The 13,886-nt window shown below is 35.3% G+C and overlaps 1 protein-coding gene across 1 annotated transcript in view; it reads right to left on the bottom strand.

The window, feature by feature from the left end:
* The window catches only part of Nckap1 (NCK associated protein 1), a 90,079-nt gene that overhangs the window by 31,676 nt on the left and 44,517 nt on the right, over window positions 1-13,886 (bottom strand). Inside the window, 5 exon segments of the mRNA XM_048345133.1 lie at window positions 1,479-1,598; window positions 4,738-4,870; window positions 7,402-7,547; window positions 9,328-9,386; window positions 11,680-11,761. Coding sequence (XP_048201090.1) covers window positions 1,479-1,598; window positions 4,738-4,870; window positions 7,402-7,547; window positions 9,328-9,386; window positions 11,680-11,761 — 540 coding nt within the window.

Raw genomic sequence — 13,886 nt, 5'->3', positions numbered from 1 at the left:
CACATTCATAATCACTCTTTCCCTATCCCTTTCCCCCTTCTACTCTATAGATTTCAGAGAGCTTGGTTATGCCACCTTCATATGCAGATGCAATGCATTCTGATAATATTCACTCTTTATCATTCTCTTTCAGAGTTATTTTCTAAAGCTAACTCTACTCTGGAAGAAGAAAACCTTGGGACAAGGAAAATGATAATAAAGACAGTCAAAATGAGATGAGGAAAAAGTACAAAATAAGGAAATGTTAGATGAGACTTCTGATATAAATTAGACTTCTGAAAACTTAGATGTGAAATAAAAGAATAAAAAATGACACAAACATTTCTGTCTAGTACACTGCCAATATTACTGATTTACAAAGAGGTACAACTGGGATATAATTTAGTTTGGCAGGCGGCATATCCAAGAAATAAGAAATAAAATTAATATTTATAGGTAGAAGACAGCTTTATTTTACAATACAGTAGTATGTGACACATGCCTACTGTACACTCAGAATATGCCAATTCCAAATATAAAATGCTACCAAATTTCAAAATATTTAGTGCCAGAAATATAAAATATCATACCAGTAACATAACATGATACAATGATATGATGTTGGATATGCTGTCTCTTTAACAGAAAAGGAGCTTCAGATTAAAAACAAAATGAAACAGAAAACCCTCAGGATAGGTATCAACACATGAAGAAAAAGGAACACCAAATATATACTTTCTTGCAAAAATAAGAGTAAATGAGTATTAACAAGAAGAGAGTATGGTATATAATATTCATAAGTCTGTCATACAATTACCCTAAAATAGAGTACAAAATACTCTATTTTTTTAGATGTCATTAATTATATATCGATGGTGGCAATACTAATATTATTACTTGTAGGGTTTTTGTATACATTGGAATAACTAAATCTATTATTATAAGAAATAATAATACTTCCATCTTCTGTGTCCTTGAAACTCAAATTTTTAATGTGGAAAAGACAATTTGCATGTTAAACTGAACATGATAGCAATCTTGGGTCCTAAATCTGAATTAGAAGTATGAACTCCATGAGTGAAAGGAATGAATGAATCCTAATGAAGCCTAGATGAGATCAACAGGCATCCCTAATGTACAGATTAGGGTCTTAGATATCCCAATAAAATGAACCAAGAGAAATAGCTATGTTAAGAATATGAATAAGAAAAGATCTATGTAAGAATATGGGCAAAATGAAGATAAAGCTAGTACATATTTCATTCTTTTTTTGGAGGTGGTAAGGATTAAACTTAGGGACTTTGCACTTGCTAGGCATGCATATTTCTATACCACTGGGAGTATATCATGAAAGATAGTAAGAAAGCCCTCAATTGAGTAACTGTAAGGACCAAACATGGAGCAATTTTAGTGTGTGTGTGAGAGATCAGTAGGTAACAGCTCAGGCTTTGCCTTCACAGTCAAATTTTCTGTCTGTAAGGAAACATTTAAATTACTACCTGGTCACTAAGAGTACACTGTTCTGTGCAAATATCAGTGATGAGATTTCGAGCCTGTTTGGCCATTTCATCCAGGAACATATTACATAAGGACAGACTGCGATCTCCAATATGATGTCGCTATTAAAAACAGAATTATGGTAGTAAGAATTACAAGAAAGTAGCATGAATTATAACACATTTAAATAAACATGAAAAATCAGGTATAGGAAATTATAGATTTCTTTTCTCTCTTGTGACAACAACTCTACTGCCCTACTATTTTGTATCTGTTACAATTAACATAAAATATTAAGTACTTGGTGATTTCAAAATGTATAGGTAGGAGAAATCTTCATTTAAAAACTAGACATTTAGTCACTTTGGTGGCAAAGACCTATAATTCTAACACCTGGGAGGCTGAGACAAGAGGGTTACAAATTTGTGGTCAGCCCAAACTATATAGTTAGACCATGTTTCAAAACAAAACAAAAACAAACAAAAAAAAACCCACAACAATAACAACAGCAATCCTCTGGGTTTAATCTTCAAATTCCATAGTCATAATTATAATAAATTCATGACATTCAAGATTGCTAAAAATCCGGGGCTGGGGATATAGCCTAGTGGCAAGAGTGCCTGCCTCGGATACACGAGGCCCTAGGTTCGATTCCCCAGCACCACATATACAGAAAACGGCCAGAAGCGGCGCTGTGGCTCAAGTGGCAGAGTGCTAGCCTTGAGCGGGAAGAAGCCAGGGACAGTGCTCAGGCCCTGAGTCCAAGGCCCAGGACTGGCCAAAAAAAAAAAAAAAAAAAGATTGTTAAAAATCCCTTTCACATGGCACAGAAAAAGAAAAACTAGTGTACATGTATTTCTTGACCACAGAGGGAAAAATCATTGTTTATTATAAATGATCCTCTGAATAACAACAGTTGTTGTTACCCAAGCTTAAAGATTGGGATGAAATGACTGTTACCTCACATTTTTTAACAAATTCTACAATTCTAAATAAAGATACTAAACACTAAGTTATTTTTAAAAATACATCTTAATTTTTAATGTTTACTCTTACATCACATAAAATGATACTCTATTATTAAATATTACAAAAAATATTTACTGGGACTGGGAATCTGGCCTAGTGGTAGAACACTTGCCTAGCATTCATGAAGCCCTGGGGTTCTATTCCTCAGTACCACATAAACAGAAAAAGCTGGAGGTGGTGCTGTGGCTCAAGTGGTAGAGTGCTAGCTTTGAGCACGAAGAGGCTCAAAGACATTGCTCAGGCCCTGAGTTCAAGCCCCACAACTGGCACCAAAAAAAAAGTTTACTTACTTTCAATTCATAAATGACAATGTGTAGACTTATGGGAGAAATTTTAATGTTACATTTAAAAATTTTTAGTACTGAGGATTCCACCCAGTATATTATGCATGCTAGACAAGCATTCTTCCACTGAGCTTTTACCAGTTCCTTCCTGCACTAAAATTAAGACCTGTGTAGATTACACAAAGTTGCAATCAAGGTAATTAACCTATCACTTCAAATTTTTTCTGTGGTGAGAACAGTGTAATCTTTTTGTTGTTGTTTGCCATGGGACTAAGCTTTTTCGCTAAAAGCTAGCACTCTACCACTTTGAGCCACACAGCCACTTCATTTTCTGGTGGTTAATTGGAGATGAGAGTCTCACAGACTTTCCTGCCTGGAATGGCTTCAAATAACAGTCTTAGGATCTCAGCTTCCTGAGTAGCTAGGATATAGGTGTGATCCATGTATTGTTTAAGCAAGTTAAAAATACTTTTTTAAGCTGGGAATGTGGCTTAGTGGTAGAGTGCTTGCCTAGCATGAACTGAAGCCCTGGGTTCGATTGCTCAGCACCTCATAAACAGGGAAAGCCAGAAGTGGCGCTGTGGCTCAAGGGGTAGAATGCTAACCTTGAGCAAAAAAGAAGCCAGGGACACTACTCAGGCCCTGAGTCCAAGCCCCAGGACTGGCAAAAACAAAAACAACAACAACAAAAAAAAAAACCCAACTTTTTAAACTTGTTTTCCAACAGGATCTTGTTATAGCATGATTAGCCTTCAATTCACTATTTAGCAAACTTGAACATGTGTTTCCTCAGCTTCAGTCTCCCAAGTGCTGGAATTGCAAGCATGAGCCACTATACTTTTATTAACTGTGCCACCATCAAGTACAATAGATAACAGCCTCTTGAGTAGCTAGGATTACTGGTGTGAATACCCAGCAACCAGCCATAATAATTTTTGACAGATACTTGAGATCATTAAAACTACTGTTTAAACTGATCAGTAATAGTACATATGTGTGCACAAGCCTATGTCCATCTTATAATGTATTTTTGAAAATACATCTCTCATATTAATAACTCAATTAAATTTCTCACTCTCATTTTATTTTATGTATGGATTTAGGTATTGGACTTGAACTCAAGACCTCACAATCTCAGTTGGCCATTTTGCTGAATGCTGGAACTCTTGAGGCATATCTCCACTTTGGGCTATTTGCTGGTCAGGTGGAGACACAAGTTCATAAACTGTTCTGCCCAGAGTGACTTTGAACCACAATCCTCTGATCTCAATCTACCGAGAGCTAGAATTACAAGTTTGCACCATCAGTGCCTGCTTTTTAAATTCCCTTTGATTTTACCCCATAATTTGTAAATTCAAATTTCAAGTCTTTTCAGCAATAATTTAAGATGAAAAATAGACATGTAAACTTACTTACTACATACAGCTAACTAAATAGATTTCTAAGGAAATGATTTAAATCCACAAGGGCTAGGAAGGTGGATGGATTCGTGGTAGAGTGCTGGCCTAGCATGCATGAAGCCCTGGGTTCAATTCCTCAGTACCACATACACAGAAAAAGCTGGAAGTGGCACTGTGGTTCAAGTGGTAGAGTGTTAGCCTTGAGCAAAGGAAGCTCAGGGACAGCCCAGGCTCAGAGTTCATTCCCATGACTAGCAAAAATAAAAGAAATTCACAAATATTAATACCCACTTCACCATTTATTTTACATATATCAACCAACAAGTGAATGATGTATGCATGTTAATCCACCACACATACACATATAAATATGTATATAAATGCATACATATCTTTATCATACATATCCACCTAAGCATTTCTCTGACTGCATAAAAATAGTTTGAGTGGAAAGAAAGATTAGGACTTTTGTAAACCTTCGTTTGGTGACCAATTTAATCTAATTTACTTTGCATAGCATATAAATCACAATACTACACTGAAATTACCTCTTCTGGACACAGTTCATGTGTGCAACTCATAAAGTGAGTGCAAAGTAATGGAAATGCAATTGAGTATCTTGATTGAGAGGGTAACTCCAAACATTGCTGAAACATCTTCTCAAAAGCACGACTATAAAAACTACATTAGAAAACAAATAAAAACTAGAATCACAATTTTTATCATTAGTAGTTAAATGATTATATGGTTTATGCTTAAAATAAAATTTTCATTACTGTATTCTCTAATTAATTTCTTTTACCTGAAATGAATGAAAGTTATTAATTGGTTTTATTTATTCCCTTAAGAATAGTTATATCTCCCTCAAAGTATCTTTTACATGCTAATAATTATTTCAGAGTATACAAATAAATCTGTATATACATCAGTATTTTAAAGAAAAAAATATATAGAACATAAGTCATAACCATGGAATATGAATACATACTAAAATCCTGTATTAATAAATTTTATCAAAGCTAAGTTGCTATCAATTATCAGAACCATTGTTTTAAGTATTAAGAAAAACAATGCCGGGCTGGGGATATGGCCTAGTGGCAAGAGTGCTTGCCTCATATACATGAGGCCCTGGGTTCGATTCCTCAGCACCACATACACAGAAAATGGCCAGAAGTGGCGCTGTGGCTCAAGTGGCAGAGTGCTAGCCTTGAGCAAAAAAGAAGCCAGGGACAGTGCTCAGGCCCTGAGTTCACGGCCTAGGACTGGCAAAAAAAAGGTATATATGGTTTTGTGTTTCATGAGCTCCTTTTAAGAAACAAGCCTTAGGCTAGGAATGTGGTTTAGCAGTAGAGTGCTTTGCCTAGCATATACATGAAGCCTTGGGTTCGATTCCTCAGCACCATGTAAACAGAAAAAGCTGGACGTAGGGTGCTAGCCTGGAGCAAAGGAAAGCCAGGGACAGTGCTCAGGCCCTGAGTTCAAGCCCCAGGACTGGCAAAAAAAAAAAAAAAACTTTTCTGCTTGGTGATTTAGATTTCTTCTGCAATAATACTAATTAACGTCACACTAACAAATACCAAAATCACAAAGAACTGATTATTTTCCAAGGTAAAGGGCAGGAAAAGCTTTTCTAATGACTCTATTCAGTATGTAAAAACTCCTTATCTCAGCATTTTAGAAATAAAGAGACAATTAGGTTATTCAATTCACTTCCTGCAAGGCCAAGAAACAGGAAAAGAGCTGAAACTATACACCCATGGAACACTGAACTTAAGAATATTTGATGTTGAACTGTGGCCCAGTTCTACTAAACACTTGAATTTATTCATCTCATTATTAAGTAGTTACTATGTTAGACACTAAAGAAACAAACATATAACCTTCAAAGATTACATTCTCTAGTGAGGAAGAGGAGAAAAGTAAACTATAGTACCAAGTACAATAAAAAAAGGAAAGGACATTATGATAGTAACATTAAATTTCAATACTACAGAAGTGAAGTTATTAAGTATTTAATTCCAACATTCATTTTACTTGACCCTGATTCACTCTGAATTTCCCTTAGTCGAATCATGTAAAGGAAGCTTCCTTAAGGTAATCTGAGCTACTTCATATGTCTTCAAACAAAATCTTAAAAAAAATTCACATTAAGAAAAAGTGCTCTTACAGAAAAGAAACCTAAAAATAAACAATCTCAGTTTGGCAAGTGTCTTTTGTTATAAAGGTTCTATAAAAAGTCTATGATTCCCCTCTCCCACCCCTTTTTTTCCAGTCCTGGGGCTTGAACTCAAGGCCTGAGCACTATCCCTGGCTTCCTTTTGCTCAAGGCTAGCAGCACTTTACCACTTGAGCCACAGTGCCACATCCAGTTTTTTCTGTTTATGTGGTGCTAAGGAATCGAACCCAGGCTTCAGGCACGCTAGGCAAACACTGTACTGCTAAGCCACATTCCCTGCCCCCATTCCCCCTTTTTAAAAATTTTTATTTATTGTCAAGGTGAAGTACAGAGGGGTTACAGTTACATATATTAGGTAGTGAGCACATTTCTTGTCCAACTTGATACCCCTTCCCTCACTTTTTTCCCACGTCCCCTCCCCTATTCACCCCATTGTACAGTTATATTGTGCAGCATATTGTCTTTTAAGTATTGCTGCTGCATTGCTTTGCCTTTTACCCTTTGTCTCACCATTTTAATGTTCCCCTTCCCTAATTCAGACAGACATATATAAAATACCCAGGTTACCAAAATCAAACATGTAACAACAGGTGCTAAATCATGGGGAAGATGAATAGAGGAAAAAAGAAATAATTTCACATAGTATGATGAAAATAATAACCTCAATGACAAATCACTTGCTTCCTTATTTTGGAGGTCACTTCTTTTAGTGTCATCTTATGTGACCATATATGAGCTACTGTGATCATCTGCTAGGACTATTCTGGATATATCCTAATTATTACCAATAAGGGAGACTATAGAGTCCATGTTTCTTTGGGTCTGGCTCACTTCACTAATATGATCTTTTTTCTAAGTTTTTCCATTTTCTTACAAATGGAGCAATATCATTCTTTTTCTGTCAGCAGCACAGAATTTCACCGTGTATATATACCATACTGATACCTTTTTTTTAAGAACCTACTATTGAATTATCTTGTTAACATGAACCCAATAAAGAAACTTAACTTCAGATACTAAAAATTTCAAAGCATACCAAAATATAGAGAGATCTGATGTTTCCACTAACATTTCCACTAAGGAATCTACCATTTTTGTATGAAAGATAATTGTATTCATCATCTTTCCAAGTTCTCGGTGATCAGCAAGGCCAAGTGAAGCCTTAGAAACACTAGTATATGCCTGTAAAATACAACAAAAAACAAAAGCAGTTTAGGTAGAGACAACCTGTCATTTGACAACTCCACTGCAACACAGTATTCATCTATGCCCCTCTTGCAGGGCTCACAAAAGAGACATAGAAAATGTACATATGCTGGTCCTCACACTAATTCCTGTATGCTGAAAATTTTGGTTGGGATCTTTCCTAGGAACTTCATGTCTTCCATCCATATCCATAAAAAGAGTAAGAAACACTACCAACTTATAAATAGGATAAAAATCAATTCTCAAGCCCTGTAATGGCACAGAGCCACTAACGACTATTCTACAGATAAGACCAAGTTTTGTATACTGTTATTTTGCTGAAAAAGTAGAGGGAATGAGGAATGTGTATGGCAATATTCATTCTAATCTCAAAATATACTATGTGCATTTATTATAATGCTAAGCCTAATTAGATTTGCTTACCTTTAATTAGGTTTAGATTATAAATTTAGCTGAGTTCAATCTTTATTGAACTTCTGTTAACTAATATATACTTAAAACAATTTTAATAACAATGTGAGAATAGATTCAAAAGAAAGTAGCAAAATAAAATAATTTGATTTAAAATATTCATCTAAAATGACTTAACAGCAGTGGAAGGAGAAACATGCTACTAAAATGCTTTTAATTGAAAGTATAAGCTCACATTTGTCCTAGGTATTCAGTCCTAGGTATTCAGGAAGCTGAGATCTAATGAAAAAAGCCAGAAGCAGAGATGTGGCTCTAGTGGTAGAGCACTAGCCTGGAAAACAAAAGTCATGGACAGTGCCCAGGCCCTGATTTCAAGCCCCAGAGCTTGAAATCAGAGCTTGATGCCAGGCACTGGTAGCTCACACCTATAATTCTACCTACTCAGGAGGCTGAGATCTAAGGATTTGCTCATTCTTACAAACTCACATTTCTTTGCTTGATCTTTATTGAATCCTGGGCTTGGGCACTGTCCCTGAGCTCTTCACCTCAAGGCTAGCATTCTACCACTTAAGCCACAGCACCAATTCTGGTTTCCTGGTGGTTAATTTGAGATAAGAGTCTCAGAGACTTTCCTGCTAGGTCTGGCTTTGAACTGTGATCCTCAGATCTCAGCCTCCTGAGTAGGTAAGATTTACAGGCTTGAGCCATTGGCACCCGGCTGAATCTCAGCTTCCTGTTTAGCTATTCAGCTAGGATTAGAGGCATGAGCCACAGCATCCAGCTCTTTTGTTCTTTCTGCAACACAGTTTTGCTACATGGACTAGACTGGACTCAAGGTCAAAATCAACCTCAGCCATCCGAGTACAGCCATCTGAGTACATAGTGTGCACCACTATGCATTTCTAAAAATATGCTTTATTCAAAAATGTTTATATTGGCTTAAATTAGAAATATATTTATCCAAATTTAGTAACTAACACAAAATGTTTAAGGTTAGGCATACAAAACAAGTCTTCAAAAGGCACATAACAATTTACGTTGTTTTATAAAAATATTCATGTTAGGGGCTGAGAATATGGCCTAGTAGTAAAGTGCTCTCCTTGTACACATGAAGCCCTGGGTTCAATTCCTCAGCACCACATATACAGAAAAAGCCAGAAGTGGCACTGTGGCTCAAAGTAGTAGAGTGCTAGCCTTGAGCAAAAAGAAGCCAGGGACAGTGCTCAAGCCCTGAGTTCAAGCCCTAGGACTGGCAAAAAACAAAACAAAAATCCCAAAAATATTCATGTTAGTTAAAAATCATGTATGCAATAACAAAAAAAGAAAGAAAATTAAGTATTCTTACCTGTAACCTAAACCAATCTAATCTCATTCCCCTGAAATCAAATACTTCCCCATCTTCAACTACAATGTGGAAAAGAAGATTAGAAAACAAATTAATTTGTTTACAAATTTATAATCTCATAATAACAGCTAAGGAAATACTATGCCTGGGTATATGAGCAAAAGAATACTAGAGTTTCAAAGAAATAGTTGCACTACTGTAATTATAACAAGATTCTTCACAATAGTCAAAAGAGGAAGAAACTTTAAATGTCCATTAACAGAGGAACAGATGAATAAAATGTAGTATTAATTACCTTGGAATACTATTTAGTCTTAAAAAGGGATATCTGATACACGGTACAACATGGATGAAGCTTAACAATATCATGCTCAATGAAATAAATCATTTATAGAGCCAGGTGCAGTGACATAGGCCTTAAGTTCCACCTACCTAGGAGGCTGTGATAGAAGGATTGCCTGAGTCAATGGAGTATGAGGCCAGCCTAGGCCACATAATTGGATCTTGTTTAAAAAAGGAAAATAGGAAACCAGGCACAAAAATAAAAATCGTATTGATTCTATTTATATGAAGTATCCAGAGCAAACTAACAGAATGGTCATCTTCTACAAGTTGAGTAGAATAAGTGTTGTCTAACGGCCAGAATTTCTGGAAACTGGTGATACAACAATAGTGGTAGAACTTACCACTACTCAATTCCAAATTGATTAAGGTGGTAAATTTTTTAAGTATATTTTATACTAATATATGTATTTATATTTGGGGGGAGGGGTGTCACAGGGCTTGAACTCAAGGCCTGGGCTCTGTCCCTGCGCTCTTTTGCTCAAGGCTAGCACTTTACCACTTTGAGTCACAGCTCCACTTCTGCTTTCTGGTGGTTAAGTGAAAACAGGAGCTTCACAGACTGTCCTGACCAGGCTGGATTTGAATCAAGATTCTTAGATCTCTGCCTACTGAGTAGCTAGGATTATAGGCATGAGCTACCAGTGCCCAGCAATTATTTCTTTTTTGAAGTACTGGGATTTGACCTCAGGGTGTCATGCCTGCAAAGCATGTACTCTATCAGTAAGCCTTGCCTCCAGTCCTGTCTGGTACTGTTTATTTCTGAGATAGTCTTACTCCGTTGACCAGGTGTGTACCTGAATTACAATCTGCCTACTTTAGACTCGCCCTTCTTGCTGGATGGAAGAACATGCTACCATGTCCAGCTTCTATCCAGTAAGATGGAATCCCATAAACTTTTCTGTCTGGGCTGGCCAGGAACCGCAATCCTCTCAATCTCAGCCTCCCAAGGAATGAGGATTAAAGCCATGAGCCACCAGTAACTGGCTTATATTTTACAACTGAAAAACAAAAATATATATTTTTTTTAACTTAGGAACTGACATAGAAACACTTTTCAAATCCCATGAAGATAAATAAAGCAGTAATGGAAGGAGAAGTATGGAACTTATCTTAAGCTCTCTGATTTTCAGTGTGCTTATATGTCATCTTGAAACAATTGTGTACAACATAAAAAATGCTATGAATGGAAAATCCTATGAATGTATACAACATTTAAAAAAGCAATGAAAGAACATTCATAGGATTCTGGACAGTTTGCTAAAACTCCTTCAAATACTGCTATAGAAACCAAGCACCACCACCAAGATTATAGTAGTTTTTTACTTAAATATAGTAACTACAAACACTGATGGGACAAACATAAATGTTTACATATTTATTACTCAAAAGTTTTCAAGCTTTTGGTACCTCTAATTTAAAAGCTACTAAACTAAACTATTAAATCAATCCATTTGACTAGAATGCTGAAATAAAGAACAGATGATATGCTTAAAATGTCAATTTGAGGGATAAATATAGCTGACCTCTAAGTACTAACAGCTACTAAAACTTGCATAAATTGTTACATAATTGAGAGGTTAACTCTTAAACCCTGAGTTTCCAAATCTGTTATATGAAAGTAATAATTTTTAAAGTGATTCAGGACTCTGTACGCACACTGTGTGTGTATGTGTCTGGCTCAGGCTACACATTTTATAAATGGTATATGCTATTATTATAGGTACGCTTGGACCAAATACACACTTTATTTCAACATTCAGTATGTTGCTTTACTTTAAAAAAAACTGCTTTTTATCTCTACATAAGAAATATCAAGTTATAATTCTTAAGATTTTTTTATAAATAACATCTCAGATTCATCTTTGCTCCACAGAAAATAAAATTAAGACAAAAAAAGAGATGAAATATATCAAAAAATGAGATGAGTAGGTAAACATAAACTATTAAATTCTCTTATTATTTCAAGCATGAAATCTACTTAGAAGTATGCATTGATTTAAGACTTACCTTGTTTTACACTTAGGGAAGTCATAGTGTTAACAAAAGAAGACATGATAATTGATTCATCTTCAGGGCAAACAGAAAGATTCTGGAAAAAAAAGAAACCAAAAGTAACATTAAAAGCATGTAGTAGGGAAACAAGTCATAGGTCCATCAACTAGTAGATAAGTGAACAACCAGGTACACCCACATTATGTATGAAATAGTGTTCAAAAATAAAAAGAAACAGAAGGGTTATATACACTTTATCATCAAAACAAAAAAATATGCTAGCTAGCTCGGTGTCAGTGGATCATCTCTGCAACCCCAGCTACTTAGGAGGCTGAAATCTGAAGATCATGGTTTGAAGCCAACCTGGGAAAAATCCATAAGACTCTAAATAACCACCAAAAAGATGGAACTGCATCTGTGACTCCAGTTGTAGAGCACTAGCCTTGAGCACAAAACTCAGTGACATTATCTAGGCCCCCAGTTCAAGCCTTAGGACTGGCACAAAAAACAAACAACAATAACAACAACCAAAAAAAAAACCCTTTGCTACATGAAAGAAATATAAAAGATTATATAAACTATATGAACCATATACTTTCACTGATGTGAAAAAATTTCAAAAAGAAAGTTTTTAAAGTTAGAATGACATCACTGTATGGCAGTGATGAACTTCCTACTTGTGTTTCCTAGTTAAAGTAAGAGCTACCCATCAACATGACCAGTTATTGAGGGAGATTTGAGTCTTACAAACTTTTATAGGGCCTCAAGCCACAATTCTCGAGTTTTTGCCTTGCAAATAGAATTATGGGCTTAAGTCACATACTCAGCTATGATTTTTAATATAAAATTAAATTTGTATAACTTCCGTATCTCCCCACCCCAAAGAAGAAAATAAATCTTTCAAACTGTTTAAGGAAATGAGTATTTCAGGACTGGGGGTGTATTTCAGTGATAGAATGCTTGCTAGCATGCAAGAGACCCTGGAATGAATCCCTAGAACTGCAAAAAAAAAAAAAATCTGAAGTGGATGTTAAAATTACCATCTTTTAAAAAAGTGTATGCTTATCTGAGAAAGAGCGTATATAAAATACATTTTCAGAACATTAAGATCTACAAAACAATGTGAATGTACAAAATAATGTCATTGAATTGTATACTAATTAGAAAAGTCCAAATAATAAATTTTGTTATATATACTTCATCACAATAAAAATCTAATACCTATAAAAATAAACATTAACAGGTTTATAAATTTATTTCTAAATCTACATCTAAATCTACAAAATCAAAAGGACTGAATGTACTCTGCAACAGAAGAGAGGAATAAAAAGCAAAGATTTAGAGTTAAGTCTTAAATTTGAATACTTGCTCTATTCCCTATCAACTGCTGCTTCTCATTCATTAGGTATTTTTTCTCTTCAACTAATAATGATATCTACACTAATAAAAGATATTGCATAAAATTAAGAATATATATTACCAGTGAGCAACTTTTAATATCAGTATCATTCCTCCTGGTGATACTACTATTAGTATAATAACAAAAGATGCTAAGATGGGCTGGGAATATGGCCTAGTGGCAAGAGTGCTTGCCTCCTACACACTGGAGCTCTCGATTCGATTCCCCAGCACCACATATATGGAAAACGGCAGAAGGGGTGCTGTGGTTCAGGTGGCAGAGTGCTAGCCTTGAGCGGGAAGAAGCCAGGGATGATGCTCAGGACCTGAGTCCAGGGCCCAGGACTGGCCAAAAAAAAAAAAAAAAAAAAGATGCTAAGAATTTTCTTTTTTCAGTATGAAGGTTGGAGTGCTGAAAATTTTTTGTTATTTTGTCATTTTATATTAAAAAAAACCAAAGATTTCATTTCAAGTGCCTCAAACATTTCAAGATCATATCAAATATCTATAACCATGTTGATAAATGTCTAAATAGCTATAATATAGTTTCAAAGTTAGTTGGAACCAGGAGTTTTAGTTTCCTTCTCAGGCTATATGGTAATATGATTAAATAATAAACATTAACCAATGCCTCTGGATTAGCTAGTAAGTAATAACTATTTATAAGTAAAATTATTGTAAGCCAATAATATACAATTATTTAACAGGTTTCTGTTCCTTTTTTAGTAACAAATCTTTGTACACAAAGTAAGTGACAGAGCTCCATCTAGTGGTCAGAGAAGAAATAAATTGGCTAAGAAAAAAACCATTAGGTTTGAAGTTGT

The sequence above is a fragment of the Perognathus longimembris genome, chromosome 4, assembly GCF_023159225.1.
Source record: "Perognathus longimembris pacificus isolate PPM17 chromosome 4, ASM2315922v1, whole genome shotgun sequence".
Lineage (NCBI taxonomy): Eukaryota > Metazoa > Chordata > Mammalia > Rodentia > Heteromyidae > Perognathus > Perognathus longimembris.
Note: the sequence above shows the minus strand (reverse complement) of the source record. Positions and strands in the feature narration are given on the sequence as shown.